Source organism: Festucalex cinctus, chromosome 12 (genome assembly GCF_051991245.1).
Source record: "Festucalex cinctus isolate MCC-2025b chromosome 12, RoL_Fcin_1.0, whole genome shotgun sequence".
Lineage (NCBI taxonomy): Eukaryota > Metazoa > Chordata > Actinopteri > Syngnathiformes > Syngnathidae > Festucalex > Festucalex cinctus.
This window is the reverse complement of record NC_135422.1, coordinates 17,398,279-17,416,375: the sequence shown is the minus strand read 5'-3', so window position 1 is coordinate 17,416,375 and position 18,097 is coordinate 17,398,279. Positions and strand designations below refer to the sequence as shown.

Genomic DNA, 18,097 nt, shown 5'->3' with positions numbered 1-18,097 from the left:
ATAGTAAGGCGTTTTTTTTTTTTTTTTTTTTTTTTTTTTTTTTAACCATTTTTTTAAGTAAGGTGATTTTTTTTTTCTTTTTTAATAAATAAAAACGACTATGTATTGTAAGTCATTTATTTTAAACGACCATGTGTAGTAAGGTGTTTTATTTTTTTTTTTTGTTTTTTTTAATTGACCGCGTATAGTATAGTAATGCGTTTAAAAACAAAAAACAAAAAAAACGACCATGTATAGTAAGGCGTTTTGTTTTTTTGGGTTTTTTTTTTTAACCATTTTTTTAAGTAAGGTGATTTTTTTTTCTTTTTTAATAAATAAAAACGACTATGTATTGTAAGTCATTTATTTTAAACGACCATGTGTAGTAAGGTGTTTTTGTTTTTTGTTTTTTTTGTTTTTTAATTGACCGCGTATAGTATAGTAATGCGTTTAAAAAAATAAATAAAAAGACCATGTATAGTATGGCATTTTTTTTCTTTTTCTTTGTTTCCAAAAACAATCATGTATCGTACGGTGTGTTTTTTTTTTGTTTGTTTTTTTAAATAAATAACGACCATGTATAGTAAGGCGTTTTTTGTTTTTGTTTTTTTGTTTTTTAACCATTTTTTTTAAATGACTGTATAGGCAGGTGTTAAATAAACAATCATGTATAGTAAGGTGATTTTTAGTTTTTAAAAAAAATAAATAAAAACGGCTATGTATTGAAAGTCATTTTTAAACGACTCTGTGTAGTCAGGTGTCTTTGTTTGTTTCTTTTTTTTTTTTTATTGACCGCGTATAGTATAGTAATGCGTTTTTTTTAAATGACCATGTATAGGCAGATGTTTTTTTGTTTTTTTTAAATAAACAATCATGTATAGTAAGGTGATTTTTAGTTGTTTGTTTTTTTTAAATAAAAACTATCATGTATAGTAAGGTGATTTTTAGTTTATTTTTATTTTTTTTTAAAATAAAAACGGCTATGTATTGAAAGTCATTTTTAAACGACTCTGTGTAGTAAGGTGTCTTTGTTTTCTTTTCTTTTCTTTTTTTTTAATTGACCGCGTATAGTATAGTAATGCATTTAAAAAAATAAAAAAAAATTAAAAGGCCATGTATAGTAAGGCTTTTTTTTTTCTTTTACTTTGTTTCCAAAAACAACCATGTATCGTACTGTTTTTTTTTGTTTTTGTTTTTTTTAACGACCATGTATAGTAAGGCGGGTTTTTTTCAACTTTTTTTTTTTTTTGAATTGCCATGTAGACAGGTGTTTTTTTTGTTTTTTTTTAACAATCATGTATAGTAAGGTGATTTTTTTTTCTTTTTTAATAAATAAAAACAACTATGTATTGTAAGTCATTTTTTTAAACGACCATGTGTAGTAAGGTGTTTTTATATTATATTTTTTAAAATTGACCACGTAGTAATGCGTAGTAATTAAAAAAAAAAAAAAGACCATGTATAGAAAGGCATTTTTTTTTTTTCCAAAAACGACCATGTATCGTACGGTGGTATATTTTTTTTTTTTAAATAACCATAGTAAGGGGATTTTTTTTTTCTTTTTAAACAACCACGTATGGTGAGTTTTTTTTCTTTTCTTAATAAATAAAAACCATGTATCGTAAGGCTATTTTTTTTTTTTAAACGACCATGGGGGTCTGTTTTGGTTTTTAAATTGACCAGGTATAGTATAGTATAGTAAGGTGTTAAAAAAAAAAAAAAGTATATATTAAGGCGTTTTTTTTTTTTTAATGACCATTTGTTGTAAGGTGTCTTTTTTTTTTTTTTTTTTTTTAAATTAACCACGTGTAGTACAGTAATGTGTTTAAAAAAATATATATATATATGGAATTCTTTTTTTTTCCTTTCAAAAACAACCATGTATTGTAAGGTGTAAAAACAACCATTGTATTGTAACGACCATGTATAGTAAGGTGGGTTTTTTTGTTTTGTTTTTTAACCATTTATAGTAAGGTGTTTGTTTGTTTTCTTTTTTAAACGACCACGTACAGGCAGGTGTTTTTTTTTTTGTTTTTTGTTTTTTAATGACCATGTATAGGCAGGTGTTTTTTTGTTTTGTTTTTAAATAAACGATCGTGTAGTAAGGCGATTTCATTTTTTTTTTTTAAAGAAAAAAAAGAAAAGAAAAAAAGACCAGACATTGTATAGTAAGGCAATTTTTTTACCAAGATTTTTTTTTTTGAATGATCTCCACCACAAAAGATAAAAATGCCAGTTTTGAAGGTTCCCCACCCCTTTTTTTTTTGTAGTGTTTGAAGAAAATCATCTTACCAGACTTGAGTTGCAACCATTAATTTTGCAAATCTAAACCTTTCCATTTTTTTTTTTAATTGTAATTTTTGTTTTGAGTATATTTTGGCACTGAAATTGCGTTGTGCGTATTTGTGTGTGCCTCCGTGTCGCAGCAAGCCTGTCGTGCGCGTCGGGCGTGCAGGTGGTGGACTCGCCGCTGTTGACGCGTCAGCTGGAAGCTCAGCGACTTTGCCTTAAGCAGCTCAAGAATCAAAACAACTGGCTGAAGGTAACAAGCCAGTCAAGTCACTTTGCGCAAAAGGGAGGCGATTTGTTTCTCTGAACGACGGCGCCCCCACAGGCGGAGAAGATGCGCAGCCAGTTGGCGTCGCTGCCCCCGCTTCGCGTCACCAAGCTGCCGTCCAGGGACGGGCCGGCGCCGCTCTCCGGCGCCCTCTACAGGAAGACGGACCAATTGCTGGGGACGCTGCTGCAGATGAGCGCCAACGTAAAAGTGGTCGACATCACCGGGAAATGTCCTGGTGAGTCACGTGATTTTTTTATTTTTTGCGAAATACCAAGTAATATCTTTCTGGGTTATGTTGATGGTGATTGTGTTTTGTTTTTTCTCCAGTGAGTCCGAGCGCTCAGCTTCTGGAGCAGACGGCTCGCTTGCAGTCGATGCGAGAGACGCTCGACAAGCTTAAGGTGAGCGGCGCACATGTCAAGAAACCTGCACACATGCACTCACGTTTGGCATTTTGGTGTCAGGGCGAGGTGGCCGAACATGTGGTCAAGCAGCAGCCCGGAGCCCGAGTGCCCTCGGACTTTGCCACTTTTCCCTCCGCCTCCTTCGTCAAGGTCAGTGGGATGCAAAATTTATCATACATTGTTTGCATATGACACAAGTCAATGTTATGCAAAAAAACAAATACAACAAATTTCTTTGAGAAAATGTATTTATTCAAACGTGCAAAGATTTCTGAGAGGGGAAAAAAAAGTTAATTTTGGGGCAATTTTTTTTCATTCATTATTTGAGGAAACTTCCATTTTTGCAAGAACAGTTTTGAAAAAAATTTAAGTACTTTTCGAATTTGCAAGAGGGACTTTTTTTTTTTTTTTTTGCAAGAATAATTTAAGGATTTTAAGGATATTTTTTTTAACGTAAAGAAAATGTTAAAAAAAAAAAGGTAATTTTAAAGTATGTTTTAAAAGTTTTGATGAGAACATGTTAAAATCTATTTTTTGACACTTTTTCAATTTTGTAAGTAAAACTAACTTTTTTTTTTTTTTTTTTTAATTTGTGAGAAAAGTTTTATTTTTCAAAAACTTGTGTTTTGTGGGGGTGGGATTAATGTTTTCTATTTTTTCTATTTATTTTATATATTTTATATTTCTATTTTGTTTTACACATAAAAATATGTAAAATGACGTTTTGGTTTTCAGGGAAAAAAAAAAAAGTAATTTCTTGTTTTCTTGAAAGAGAAATAAAAATCTTACATTTTCGAGAGCAGAAAATATTTAAGAAATGCTTTGTAGAGTAAGAATTTAATTTTTTTTTAATTTTAGGAAAATATTTCAGTTTTTTTTTTTTGTAAGGGAAAAAAAAAACTTTTCTTTAAAAGTAGTATCTTGTAGGTTTTGAGGAAAAGCTGCACTTTTTTTGTTGTTGTCTGGATTCATTTTCTCCAGCCACATGCAAAAATGTCTTGTTGTGGATGTCGTATTAGGCCAAGGAGGAGAACTTGGGCTCGTGCGTGCTGGCGGGCCGAGTGATGGTCCCGTGTCCTCGGGGTCAGGAGCAAGTCCACCGCCTGCTTGTGACGCAGAGTCAACTCCGCCACATCCACGGCCTCCTCCTAAGCAACTGAGCCTCCTCTTCATCCTCATCTTCCTCATCCTCGCCTGGAACGGAGCCAGCGGCTTCTTGGCACGTAACCATCTTGGCTTATTATTGTGCGTGTTAATTATTATTTATTTTTTTAACGTTAAAGCAAAGTTTGCACATCAGTTAATGTTCGAGCAGCCTTTCTGTGACTCCTTCGCAACTGATGACAGCTCAGTGAGCTCAGTGGCCTCTTTGCTCTGAGGGAAAGGTCGACGTCCTCATGCATTTTGCACTTTGTCAATTACAAAAAAAACCCAATTTATTTCATTGGAAGGCAGCACAATTATAGTAGTTCTGCCTCACAGGTCTGAGTTTCGAGGTTCAAATCTCAGCAGTGCCAAGTTTATTATTATTTTTTGTTTGGTGTTAAAGGCGCAGTCTGCCGGTTTCACTCAGGAATTGCACTTTTTAAATACAGAATTTAAACAAAAAAACTACTTCTCAATGTACAGATCTGGGCTTTTCGGAACGTGTGGGGGTGATTTTGTCCTAAACTCCCACACCCCAAGCCTGTATTTTGCCATTTTGTTTGTTTTGTAATCAGCGGGACGTTTCTGTGGAAAGAGTGTTTACACCTCTCCAGCCAATCGAGAGCTAGGGGAACGTGTCGGCTGCGTGACGTCACTTCCGCAGCAGTTTGAAAGCATGCATGGAAGGATTTTTTTTTCACTCACTCATTCACACATGTAAGCTTCTTTGAGTGAGTGGGTGAAAAAAAATAATCCATGCGTGCTTTCAAATTGCCGCGGGAGTGACGTCAGGCAGCCAACGCCCGGCCCCATTTGCGACACTCCGCCCACCGGTCTGCGATTGGCTGGAGGGGTGTAAACACTGTCTTTCCACAGAAATGTCCCGCTGTTTACAAAAACAAAATACAGGTTGGGGGTAGGGGTGGGGGGGTTAGGACAAAATCACCACCAAAGATTAACATAAATCCAGATGTGTAGACTGAGAGAAAGTTCCTGTATTTAAAAAGTGCATTTTCCTAAGTGAAACCGGCATACTGGGCCTTTAAACTGTAACAAAAAGGTTAAAAATGTGTTTGTCATGTTGAGTTTTTGTGTGTGTGGTGTACTGACGCAAGACGCTGCTCAATAAAGTGTGGCTTGTCAACCCTCAAGCAGGTCTCAGCTATTTTATTAGAAAGGTTTTAAAAGTACAAAAATGACAAATGATTTAAAAACAAATCCAGTGGTTAAAAAAAATAAATAAAAAATCACCAAAGTGTTGCATGTTGGACAGCGTTGCGGTTCTCCAAGCGACGTTTGGTGATTCTCTGCAGAGACGGCAAAAGTTGACCTGATGCTTTTCGTGATTTTTTTTTTTTTCCCCAGGCTTCAAAGGTTTTTTTTTTTTTGTTCCCGCGCAAAATAAAATATTTTTCAAAAATGTTTAGACATTTATGTTACTGATTTTTGTCTACCTTGTTGTAGATCTGCAGGTTGAGTCGGTTCAATCGTAGTTGTGCGTCCCTTCGCTCCATCTCCAGCCGGCGCAGAACCTCCGGAAGTCGTTCGCACAGCCTGAAACCACAAAAAAAGTTTTGGAAGTCGAGAAGGAAGCAAACAGCAAAACTGACGGTGGACGTTCTGAGATGTTCTTCTTACTGTTTGGTCCGCTGCATCATTTCCTTCCGGGGCACCGCCCGCCTCGGCATGCCGCTGCCTGAAACCACACAGAGGCGACACTATTACACTTACATTTGAGCATCTTACATTTAAATTAAAAAAATGTAAACATTTAGATAAAAAAAATAATAATTTAAATAGAAATATGTGTTTTAAAAGTAAGTTAGTTTACATCCTGGAAAAACAAAAGTCACGTTTTAAACAATTGTTATAAAATAATTTATATAATAAATATAAATAATAATTGTTATAAAATAATAACCGAAAAAAAAGTGGAATTTTTGCTCATTTGTTTCACAAGGTAAAGATCAATTGTTTGAAAAAAAATATGAAAAGTTACATTTTCCTTGTTTAAAATAATGGTCAGTCATATTTTGACCAAAAAAAAACAAAGACACCAGCAACGTCGGCTAACATCAGCTACATCCTTAGTTAAAACAAATTATTTAATTCTACCCTTGAAATGAAATTAATAATGCATAATATAATAATTATTTGGTTCAATTTTTATTGTGTTTTCTACAAAACAAGCGAAAAATTTGGCAGCCATTACATTATTTTACAAGGCATTAAAATGTGTTAAAAGGGTTACTTTATTTATTTAGCAATTTTTGGCAGTCAATATTTTGTCTATAATTAATTTGATACTTTCATTATTTTTCACGTACAATTTAATTTAATTTTTTTATAAAAACAATTTATCCACTTGCTGTCGACTGAAAATGACATCACAAGGGCTCAGGTAACCAATCACAGCTCAGCTTGTGAATGTCACATGACCAAACCTAGAAAACAGGTGAGCTGAGCCCTTGTGATGTCATTTTCAGTCGACAGCAAGTTGCAAAATGTTTTTAAAGGTACTAATTATATAATAATGAAAGTATCAAATTAATTTTAGACAAAATAGTAACTTTTTATTGCTATAATGGGCTAAATAAGTGAAGTATCCCTTTAAATTTTGGAGAGGAAAAAAATATTTAAAGTGAGTACTTAAAAAAAACGTTTAAAAAAAAAAAAGTGATGTTTACCAAAAAATCTAAAATAACGCACAGATTTGAAACATTTTTGTATCTTCAAATATTTTTGGAAAAACAACTAAAAAAAAAAAAGAAAAAAAAAAAAGGAAAACAGTGTTGAACATTTGCGATGTGGTTACCTGGCATTGTTGCGTTGATCTTTCGCACATTCAAGGTTTGAACGCGTTGCCGTGAGCGCCAGATGAAATCGGCCCGTCGCGTGGCCAGAGCTTCCTGCAGGTGGCGCCACAAACATAACAATAAAGTGTTAGATCAACAACATGCTGAAAGGGCCCTCATAATTTTTTTGGGTAATAGTTTTGAAGGTGTAAATTTGACGTGTAACCTGCAGAGAATTGACTTGGTGGTTGCTTTTGTAGGATGAGGGAAGTACGACGACGTCATCGTCGTCAAGTTGTTGTTGTCGTCGCGCTCTAAGAGGTTCTCTCGCTGTTTTGGCCGCGTCGTCGTCATCATCATCATCATCATACCAACGCGTACTCGGCCCGGGTTTCTCCTCCTTCAGCTCGTCGTCGTCCTCGGGAAGATTCTCCTTGAACGAGTCATCCAGCGGGATGAACCACCACACAGCTTAAAAAAATAAATAAAAATCCCACAAATGATCACGTCAGTGCAATAAACAAATGAAGGCTACTCATGTTTGTTTTTTGTTTTTTTAATATACAACTGTTTTTTAAAGATATATAATCATAAGTCATCAACTTATTTTGGGAACAAAAGGGGGAAAGATTCACGTACAAATCTGATTTTATTGCTTGAATAAATGCAATTAGGTCCCTTTATTAATACAACTTCTCATAAGAAAAAAGGGGGGGAAAAAAAACATTCTAGTAAGATTTTTTTTCATTGAATTTTGGCAAATTTATTCTGGTAAGATTTCTTTTCCTAAATAAAAAAATATGTTTTATGCCAAAGTAATTTCTGTACTAAACAAATCATATCTATTTTCCCAAGTAAAATACAATTTTATTCTTTTAAGATTATCTTTATTCCACAAACAAGGAAAAATAAACATTCTCTGCTATGATTTAATTGTCTGCAAAACAATTATTTTTTTAACTTATTTTTAAATGTTACTTGATTACCTGCCTTTGCTAGGAAAATCTTACTTTTTGTAAGATGTAAGATTTTATGTTACAAAAAAAAAAAAAACACGACTATTCTGAAAAAGTAACATTTTCTTTAAAAAAAAAAGTGACTTATTGTATTAAAACATTTTTCTGAGAAAAGTATGACTTTATTCTCAGAATATTTTATTCATAAACAGGGAAACTACATTATTATAAAAGTTAGATTTTCTTAAGTTTTCTTTCTATGAGCAATACTCACAATAAAATTGTACTTTATTATTGAATAACTATATCTATTTTTCATAGAAAAAGAACTTTACTCTTAATAATAAATCATTCCGGGGGGAAGCACAATTTAGTCTTGTAAGATTGTGCAAAATATCAAAACTGCAAATTAAGCAGAAGTGAAAGCATGAAAGGTCGCACGTACCTTTTGGTATCTTAGGCGGCGTTCGAGTCTTCTTGTGCTTGAGGGAGGTCATGTGACCTTTGGCTGAGCTCCTCCGCACTCGTCCCGGTGGCGGCGGCGGCGGGAACATGGTCCCCACGTCTCGGGTGTGAAGGCGTGTCGCGTTGCACATGACCTCCACATCGCCTGATAGCAAAACATACAAAATGGTTCTTCTCAGTGCTTTTCTTGCATATCAAATTCAGAGACAACTCCTTCCACCAAATGTTGAGCCCGCCTCCCCATCTAGAACGTGTGAAAACCTGTATTATGCGAACATTATTACACCACCTCGAACCCTGGTAACATTTTTTTTCATACCAGGTGAGGAAGCCAACAAACTAAATTGAAGTAAATTTAAGTAATAACCTCTCATTAGCATAAATTTAGGAAAATCAAAAAATTGACTAACAAATGTATTTTAAAAAACATTTTGATCAATAAAAAAATATTATATATTACCTCAAATTATTTTATGGGAATAAAGTTTGGAATTTTTGGGAGAAATGTACCAGTATTTAAAAAAATAAAATAAAAATTTGTCATTGTGACATATTTGAGAAAAAGTTCATCAAGTCAAGTCACTTTTTTTAAGTAGTATGTTTTCCCCCGAGGAGAAAAAAAAAGGCAATCTTAAAACAATGAAGGCACTTTAACGTAGCTTCATTCTATTAAATGGTAGCTGAGCAATTTTCTTTATTTCCCATTTCACAGGCAGAAAACAGTGAAGCATAATTTTCATTTAGTGAATTGTCCTTTTTGCTTCTTCCATGGTTATAGGAGTGACTTGCAACTGTTTTTAATACAATGCCACCTGGTGGCAAGGGCGCAATAGTCATGATATTTTATTTACAAAGACAATTTCTTTTTCTCAAAAAAAAAAAAAAATGTGCTTTTATTTTGCCATTGAACTGCACACACGTGACCTTCTTTGATATACAGTGATACCTCGGCTCACGGACATAATTGGTTCCCAGAAAGTGTTTGTAAGCCGAAAAGTTCTTCTTCCGAACATTTATTTCCCACAAGAAACCATTAAAATGAGAATAATCCGTTCCCAGGTCCCTATAAAACATAATTTTCTACTAAATAAGCCTTAAAACTACACAAAAATATACCTTATTTTTATTATTTATTTTTATTATTTTTTATTGTATTGTAATTAAAGAAATAAATTGTACTGTATAATAAAGTCGTTTTATTTTACTTTGTGATGGTAGTTCTTAAGGATAGTAGCAATGGTAGACTTACTTCATTCGCGAGCGTTTCACCGCGTAGAGTGTTTATGGAACGGTTGCGGCTCATTCGCACTTTCGTGCTCACCGGAGCGGAGGAAGCGTGTCCCTTGGTGAACAAGGAAGTGGAGCACTTTAGCGAGTCAACAAAAAGTGAGCACCGCCAACTACTTTCACCTCTTTCCTGGGACTAAACAGCCGTGGCACGATTTTCTCCTTTTTTGAGGTACGTGATGGCACTTTCGCTTTTTTTAGTGGCGCGAACTCCATTGACTACAATGCAAACGCGCCGCCGAATCGCCGTCCCTCGCTGGTAAGCATTAGGCTTAACACTAGCCTGTGGTGGGGTCTTTTTCGGTCCCATAATAGCAAAAGTACACTCAAAATGTCTATCAAACACAAACCGCGTCCGCACTAAAAGAAAGGGGGTGACGAACTGGGACGCCGTGAGCGTGCGTCAGCTTCTCGTGGCCGCCACCGTGGTGCTGTTCGACCGCGTGGTTTGGTTCGTCCGCCGAAAAGTAGTTCGTCAGCAGAGACTAAATTCTCGCGAATTTAATGTTCGTGAGGCGAAAAGTTCGTGAGCTGAAGCGTTCGTCAGCCGAGGTATCACTGTATACAATAACGACAATGGTTCCTGTATTTTCATTTTGTATGTCAAGAGAAGTGATTTCATTTAACAAAATATATATATATATTTTTCCCTTAAACTTGCCTGCTTGGTCACCTCTGCTGACGGGCTTTTTGGAGGTTCTGTGCTGAGACGTTTTGGCGTACGAGCCCGTCGACGACGACTCGCCGGTCACCTGACAAAATTGCGACATCAAGTCACGCCAACACAACTTCAACTAGTCATAGAAATACAGTCAAATTGGCTAACAACAAGTATTCACACCACAAAGAGAAAAGATAAAAGATTATCGTAGTACAAGAGTAGTTGCTCCAATTATTATTATTTTTTTTTAGTGAGAAAGAATAAGGCCGTTTTTTTTTTTTATTCCATTTAATTATAACAGATACGATTGCATTTTCAAGAGGAAAAAAAAGCGCAATCGTAGAAGTGACATAATAATAAAATAATAATTTGCCTGATTTGTTTAGTGTTACAAGAATCAAGTATTTTTTTTTTGCGAAATATATTATCACCTGCTTAGATAATTTTTAAAATGATTATTATTGTTGCATTTCTTTAAAAACAAATAATAATAAAAAGTCTAATGTGAAAAGAATGCACAAAAAGTAGTTAAGTAACATGATTCAATTTGAATTTATTTCTACAGCACCAGTCTTAAATGTATGACAATTAAGCTGCATATTTTTCATCTAAGACAAAAATAACAAAAAATTCTCACAAAAATTACTAGTAAGACAATGAGCTATTTTTCAAAAGCTATAATGTTAAGATTTCTTTTTTTGTGTTATTAAAAAAGAACTGGTAATTTTATTTCCACATTTGTATTTTACCATCAATACTATTCATAATCATGAAAAAATCTTGAAAATGTATTTTTTGAAATTAAAGTTGTACTTTAGCTCTCAAAAATAATACTTTCAAATGACAAAACTTGTATTCTATGGAGAGAGGGGAAAAAAAACATTTCCAAGAATCAAGACTTTTGCTGAAAATTTTTATACTAAAATTTACTGAAAAAAAAAAGTTATGCTGAATTTTAGAAAATTGTGAACGTACGTCAAACACTATTCATAATCATCAAAAAATTTTGAAAATGTATTTTTTGAAATTAAAGTTGCATTTTAGCTCTCAAAATGAATAATTTTAATGACAAAACTTGTATTCTTTTTTTTTATTTATTTTATTTATTTTTATTATTTTTAAGAGAGACAAAACTTGTATTCTATTAAAAAAATAATTTCCAAGATTCAAAACTTTCGCTTAAAATGTTTTATACTAAAGTTGTCTGTTTAATTAATTAAATAAATAAATAAATAAATTAATTAATTAATTAATTAAAAAAAAAGTTGTGCTTAGTTTTAGAAAATTGTAAACGTACGTTGGATGCCTCGGTGCCGGTGGTTTCCGACTGCGTGGCGTTGAAGCCCTCCCACCGTTCCCTCTGCTTGGCCACGTCGCCGTAGAGTTTGTGGAGACGAGCGGAGGTCTTGACGCTTTTGGGGGTCTTGATGCTTTGGACGCGGTGGGCGCCGAAGGCCCGGATGAGGCGGTCCGTGTCCAGCGTGGACGTGGTGCTGGTGCTGGACTCGTCCCTGTCAGCCGGACAAAGAGTGGAGGCGGCGCTCGGCCGTCGAGGCCACGCCTGCCGACAAAAAATGTGTGTGTGTGGGGGGGGGGGGGGGGACAAAAGTATCAGCACCACAATAGAAAGCATAACAATTAGACAAACATAAACATTGTTGTAATCGCGTTTATATAAAGTTTGCTTTGAAAAAGAGGGATTTTTTTTTTTTGAAGATGTCATTTTTTTTTAGAAGGTAAGGGAAAAAAAACTCACAAAGTTGTGTTTAACAAATATATATATTTATGAGAAAAAAAAGGCTTTGTATCATTTTTATACCAATAATTTTGTTGTACTATAAGAATAAAAAGGAGTAATATGAGGAAATTGTACTTTTTAATGATTATTTTGAAAAAAAAATATGAAAACATTTTTGCGGAAAAAGTATTGTATTCCTCTGAGATTAAAGTGGCATTTTAAAAAATAAAAATATCAGATTAATTACACTTTTATTATCTAATGAAAGAATTACAGTTTTTCATGCAGCAAAATAAGAAAACTCAATATAATCTTCGTTAATTATTTGTAATGACCTCTCGATAATGTTCAACTATTGGATGGTGGTGTTCATTTTAGTTACCGGCTGACTGGTCAAATTCAAATAAAAGCATAAAATTTCAAATGAAATTTATTGCATGTCTTTGCGATATGCATATTGCATGAGCCAATATCGCGATAGATATTTTGTCGATATATTGTGCAGCCCTATATCAGAATAAAGCAGAAAAAAAGTTACACTCTCACATATTATTTAGCGGGGAAAACGTAGTTTGTATTTTTTTCAAGTATGGTAATTATACCCATTTTATGTGATATATTCTGATAGGATCATTTTTAATAACATGATTTTTCATCAAAAGATAGAGTTTCTTCTAAAAGGAAACGTTACTGTTTTTGCACAATCTCTCTGTCTATAAACTTTGAAAACAACATTCTCAAGAATGTGAATATGTTTTAGGACAAAACCATGTTTCCGCCAAAGCGTGGGCATCACCCACTGACCTGAATATATGACTAGCGCGCCGATAACTGATACACGACCGTGCAAGCCAATGAAGTCACAGGGCGGCCATCTTGCTACTACTGTGTAAACCAGTGGTTCCTTAGACCCCAATATTATATTTGGCAGAGGCATCTTTTGTTGAATTACAGTTATAATTATTTAACTAAAAAAAATACACGTTTCCTCCTGTAAACATCATTAAGCATCTAATTTATACATGTATTTAAGGCATGTTGTAAAATGTCTGAAGCCCTCTTGTTTATGTTTAACAATTTAAAAACATCATAAATCACGCTGTTTCTACTAAGTACTGTCTCAAATATTCTCAAATTTTGATAGTGTAAACGTATCGGATCGTATGTTTCTTGGTGGGAACAATATGGCGGCCTCGCGACCTCAAAAGTCTCAGCCTATCGGCTATCCAGTCATATATTCAGATCAGTGACGTCACCTGAGTCTCGCCGTAGTATGTCCTGGCCGGCGGCACATCAGCGCCCCCAGTGGCTAGGATGAGATCGGACAGGCGCTGCAGCTGCTCCAGTAGCCACGCCTCCCTGCTGGTGGGCGATTGATCCAGTTCCCGCGTTACTCCGCCTCCTGCCTTGAAGTGCTCCATGGCGGAGACGCCGTACTGGCTCGCGTGAGGGAAACGTTTTTCTGACGACGCCAAAGCGCCACCTAGCGACACATGGTGGTATTCCTGTTATAGTACTTGGATCACTTCTTGATGATGACGTGTGCGGCCTTGCCAGCTGACCTGAGTGCGGCAGCGGTTGTGTGGCGCCACGCCTCTTGCTGTAGATGCCCTCTGTGTGCTTGATGGTTACACCGCGGTCCAGGCCCGGGTCCTGCTGGCCCAGGACATCGGCGCTGAACAGCGGCGGCACCGCGTCGTCCATACCTGGTGGGGAAGAGCAAACAGGTGGAGGAGGTGTGAGGAGAGGGGGAGGGATCTCAGGTGAGGTCTCGCTACCTTTGTGTAGCTTCGCATGGCCCCAAGCAGCGTATCAATAATTAAGTGGTGCACGTTACAAAGCAGCAGCTGCCAAACGCAAAATTTAGTGCTAAAGGGAAGGGGGTACGTTTTCAGAGACAGGTGGGTCCGCTCACATGACGAATAAGGAAAGAAAGAAATAATTAAAATGGTTAAAAAAATAATAATAATAATTACATGTTTAATAAAAAGTTACAATAAATTACAAATTACAATAGCTCATTGTCCATGTTTGATGTTTTTAGAATTAATTTCAGCATGATCAATTAGCCAATCATTTAATACAATTTATTCAAAATTGTTGAATGTATCTTTCATTTTTAAAATTTTATTTCATTAACAATGATTAATTTATTTATTTAGATAAATGAAAACTAGATAAGATGTTAATTTTGTCATTCATATTACTATTATGATTAGTTAACTATCCAATACATTTATGAAACTTGTAAAGCTTTGTTTAGCAATATTTTTTTATTTTATTGGGTTTTAAAGTGCTTTAGAAATACAGTTGAGTTGAGTTTATCTATGATAAACCAACTTGACCAATCACTTGAGACAAATTAATTTAAAAAATAAATAAATAAAGACTACATAGATGTAAAATAGCTTCCATTAAAGAGATAGTGTTTAGAATTTTTTGATCATTCAATGTTGATTCATTTTAAAAAGCCACTATTAATTCCAATAATATGCAAAGAAAATTATATCTGTCCTATCATATTTTTTTTTTAAATAATTCTACGAGGGTCCCTTTAACAATAAAATAATTCATATTCATTTGTAGGTGCAGCTTTGTTAGCTCATTTTACATTTAGCTACATCTTAATTAAGAACTCTTAGAATAAGGACTGGAAATACTACTACATATGAGACGAAATTGAGAAAAAAGAATGCAAGAAGGGCTCAATTGTGTTGGTGAACATTTGAAGCTTTTGTTGCTCGTGAGCGAGCGTCAGCTTACCTGTATGCGAGCTCTCCATGGTGGTGCATGAAGAGGACGCATCGGCTTGGACGCGAGGAACGTAGAAGAGCTCATCGGCGCCACGAGGCTTGTAAGGACGCAGCGCCGGCGCCGCCGATGATGCGCGTGGAGCGCACTCGTCTCTCACTGGGACAACAAAGTGACAACGATTATTCGTCAGAATATAAGTTTTCAGAAAAATCGCTTTGTGAGCTTGAAGTCAATGCAAAAAAATGAAAAAACAAGTACATCTGAGAAACTCGTGATTGATATTAATAATTGCATTTTACTACATAATTTTGTAACGCATTGATAGTTGTTTTAAAGTGCTTTAAAATTAAAATGAGTTATCTTTATCTTTCTTGAACCAAATCCTGACAACATTCAGTAACTTTTACTGTTTTTTTTCGCGTACCAATCAAAACATTGTATAAAAAAAATGCTCATACATTTTTTCCCCAGTAAAAACATAACTACTAAACACTTTTAACAAAGGATATGGTAATAATAATTCTACCTGGTGTTTCAGGTGTGTAGCTCCTCATAGCGTTGCCTGTGACAGACTGATGATGATTAGGGGGAGGAGCTAGAGCAGATGTCGCGCATCTGCTGTCGTCCCACTTGGGCGGGGGACTGGACAGGCCGACGCCCTCATCCGTGCTGCTGACGACGGGCGAGGAGCGCCTCAGTGGGACGAACTTGTCGTCGGGGGGCTCGACCGACGAAGAGGAGGAGGAGGAGGAGGAGGAGGAGGAGGCGGCAGCTCGGGGGGCGAGCTGAGGAGGTTTTGGCGAGAGAGTGAGGTGGGCGCGCGACATGTGACCGAACGGGACGGTGGTGTCCTCGGCCACGTGACGCTGGACGGATGTCTCCTTCTCGCCATCCTGCTCCTCCGCTTCCATCACGTTCGCGCTTCCTTCTTCCGCCAGCGATGACTTCCTGTCTTCAGGATTTCTACACGTTTCTCATCACAAAATGACTTTTATTGTATCTTATTTTTTTACCACAATGAGTGATGCCGGTAATGAAATTAAATTGCGTACTTGCATACGGTTGGGGTGTCCAGCTGGGCCTGCAGCGGGGAAGAGGCCGCAGGGCGCTTACGGGCGGCGATCGTGATGGACGTGTGCGCTTTGACGTCGGCGAGCTTCCGCACGTGAGCCTCTGCGCGGGCGTGGTCAGCTTCCCGAAGGACATCCGACTTGTCCGAAAGGGGCGCCAGCCCTGCCGCCGCCGTCGCACTGGATGCCGCCGTGCTATCCGTGTCTGTGCTGCTCTCGCTCTACGAAGGGGGGCCGCAAGGTGATGATGTCATGAAGAAAGAAGGAATGATGCATTCGGGCGCACTGCAAAAGTTGGTCAACACGACACTCTCAAACGTTACCTGCAACGACGTCGGCCAACTACGCAGACCTGATTTGCATATCAAAGTGACATAAAAGTTACACTTAACCCATTGGAATTCATTTAAATTGTGAAATGAAAAACTTTGCAACGTGCAAATGCCAAAAGGGGAGTTTAACTACTACATTCACAATTTCTTCATATAACTTGAAAAAAACAACATACTACTAAGTAAGGATGGGCACGGAAAAAAGTGATTACCGGTACTCGAATATTTGGTGAAAAAAATCAAAGATTTTATTCTTTGACTATTATCACCCAGCCCTACTGTGAACCCAAATATTTGATCACCCCATATTACATAAAATTAAAAAATAACTAATTTTGAAATCAGAGGCCAGTAAAAACTGTTTGATGAATTATATTATTATTTAAAAAGTGAGATTGGGAACAAAAAATGCTTGGAGTAGCTCAACCTTTTTAACTCATTCACTCCCAGCCATTTTCACACAAACAATCCCCTTCACTCCCGGCTGTTTACTGGATTTTGACTGATTTCGAAAGGCCCACAGATTATTGTGTTTGATTGCTATAAAAATATAGACCCACCCAGAAGAAAGATTCAAGTCTCTTCTTTCATCAACATGGCCCCAGTTGATCCCTTATTCTCTGCTACCACCGTTCTCTGCCGTTTGTGTAATAACTACCATTTCTTCAAACGTTCTTTGCAGTTGAGAGGCTGCATCAAAACCTTCTGTATGCTACAGAATTAAAAAAAAAACACAAAAAAAAAAAACGTATAAATATGTCTTTGGCTCAGTTACATTTAAAATAGAACGTATTTATACGTTTATGGGAGCAAATGAGTTAAAAGTGAAGCTAATTTGTATTTTTTTTCTGCACTATTTTGCTGCGCTCAAAAGTGTGACTGTCAAATTGCAGTGATTTGCAACCACGGCGACCCCGCGCATGTCCTCACCGTCACAAAGTTGTTCAAGAGCATCGCCGCCTTGATCTCTTCGATGCGTCGCCGATCCTCTTCGTCCAACTCCAGTGAGTCAAAACGCCCTTCCGACAGTTTTAGGATGAAGAGCTCTGCATGGCAAACACATTTTATGATGTCTAACATGAGTCTATGCCTGAAAAGTCTTCCATTTTGCTTTTGAAGCGGCTATTAGGGGTCTCACTTTTGTGGTTGGGGTCGTCCTGGACCGAGATGCCAGCAGCCGATGATTCGCCCTGCAGCAGCTTGGCTACCCTGACGGTCAGCGAACTCTGACCGCTGTCGTCGCTCATCGCCGACTGTTCCTCCGGGTCTTCCGGGACTGGCCCGAGACCGGCCGGTAGCGAGGCGGGCTCCTGGTCGTCCATAGCGGTCGACGGTCTGGCGGTTAGCGGCAACTGAGGCGTGGCGCTGCAGCCTTCCGGCTCGGCCCGCCGGGGCGAAATTGTGTCCTGGACTGTGTCCTTTGCCGACGGGCTCACGCTACCCCGGCGGGCGGGACCTTCTCCGGGTTTCTCCGAACAAGATGGCGACCGGATCACAAACAGCGAGGTGCGAGCTCGGGGACCTGAAATCTGAGCTGACTGGGGATTATGGAGAGTGGGGGAACGCGGGTCTCCTTCATGGGGGTCAGGGGCCAGCTGGTGGGTGTCGGTGGCCGATGATGATGATGATGTCACAGTCTGCCCCGGTAGTGAAGTGGCTACAGGAAGGCCATCCTGGCTGAGAGGTAACGACGTGCTAGAGTCCGATAGCTCAACTTTAGGAGGGCTTCCAGCTGGAATGAAATAATAATTTATTAGGGATGAAGAACATCACATAGTCTACGAAAGATGATTCAAAATATCAATCCATCAATGCACTCCAATCTTCCTCTCCAGCAAATCCTCTGACTCGATTCCCCTCCTGGCCAGTGAGGGTCATTCTGTGTGAGTCGTATGACGTTAAGGCTCATTTTGGATTCCCTCTGAAATTTGCCTGCAAACTGCCGCCAAG

At 37.2% G+C, this 18,097-nt stretch overlaps 2 protein-coding genes across 17 annotated transcripts in view; one reads left to right on the top strand and one right to left on the bottom strand.

Annotated features, from left to right (window-relative positions):
* Nucleotides 1-5,240, top strand: part of dctn1b (dynactin 1b) — a 53,503-nt gene extending 48,263 nt beyond the window's left edge. For all 12 annotated transcript variants that reach the window (XM_077539401.1, XM_077539403.1, XM_077539402.1 and 9 more), the window contains 5 exons: nucleotides 2,406-2,521; nucleotides 2,594-2,774; nucleotides 2,867-2,940; nucleotides 3,004-3,093; nucleotides 3,963-5,240. In XM_077539401.1, the coding sequence (XP_077395527.1) occupies nucleotides 2,406-2,521; nucleotides 2,594-2,774; nucleotides 2,867-2,940; nucleotides 3,004-3,093; nucleotides 3,963-4,103 (602 nt within the window). In that variant the 3' untranslated portion in view covers nucleotides 4,104-5,240. The remainder of the gene's footprint in view (nucleotides 1-2,405; nucleotides 2,522-2,593; nucleotides 2,775-2,866; nucleotides 2,941-3,003; nucleotides 3,094-3,962) is intronic.
* alms1 (ALMS1 centrosome and basal body associated protein) overlaps nucleotides 5,223-18,097 on the bottom strand; it is a 49,487-nt gene continuing 36,612 nt past the window's right edge. For all 5 annotated transcript variants that reach the window (XM_077539389.1, XM_077539388.1, XM_077539390.1 and 2 more), the window contains exons 7-21: nucleotides 17,286-17,879; nucleotides 17,078-17,193; nucleotides 15,798-16,036; nucleotides 15,272-15,708; nucleotides 14,755-14,901; nucleotides 13,554-13,697; nucleotides 13,248-13,474; nucleotides 11,551-11,814; nucleotides 10,254-10,344; nucleotides 8,286-8,450; nucleotides 7,117-7,355; nucleotides 6,905-7,004; nucleotides 5,728-5,785; nucleotides 5,544-5,643; nucleotides 5,223-5,396 (exon numbers count right to left, since the gene is read on the bottom strand). In XM_077539389.1, coding sequence (XP_077395515.1) covers nucleotides 5,337-5,396; nucleotides 5,544-5,643; nucleotides 5,728-5,785; nucleotides 6,905-7,004; nucleotides 7,117-7,355; nucleotides 8,286-8,450; nucleotides 10,254-10,344; nucleotides 11,551-11,814; nucleotides 13,248-13,474; nucleotides 13,554-13,697; nucleotides 14,755-14,901; nucleotides 15,272-15,708; nucleotides 15,798-16,036; nucleotides 17,078-17,193; nucleotides 17,286-17,879 — 2,981 coding nt within the window. In that variant the 3' untranslated portion in view covers nucleotides 5,223-5,336. The remainder of the gene's footprint in view (nucleotides 5,397-5,543; nucleotides 5,644-5,727; nucleotides 5,786-6,904; nucleotides 7,005-7,116; nucleotides 7,356-8,285; nucleotides 8,451-10,253; nucleotides 10,345-11,550; nucleotides 11,815-13,247; nucleotides 13,475-13,553; nucleotides 13,698-14,754; nucleotides 14,902-15,271; nucleotides 15,709-15,797; nucleotides 16,037-17,077; nucleotides 17,194-17,285; nucleotides 17,880-18,097) is intronic.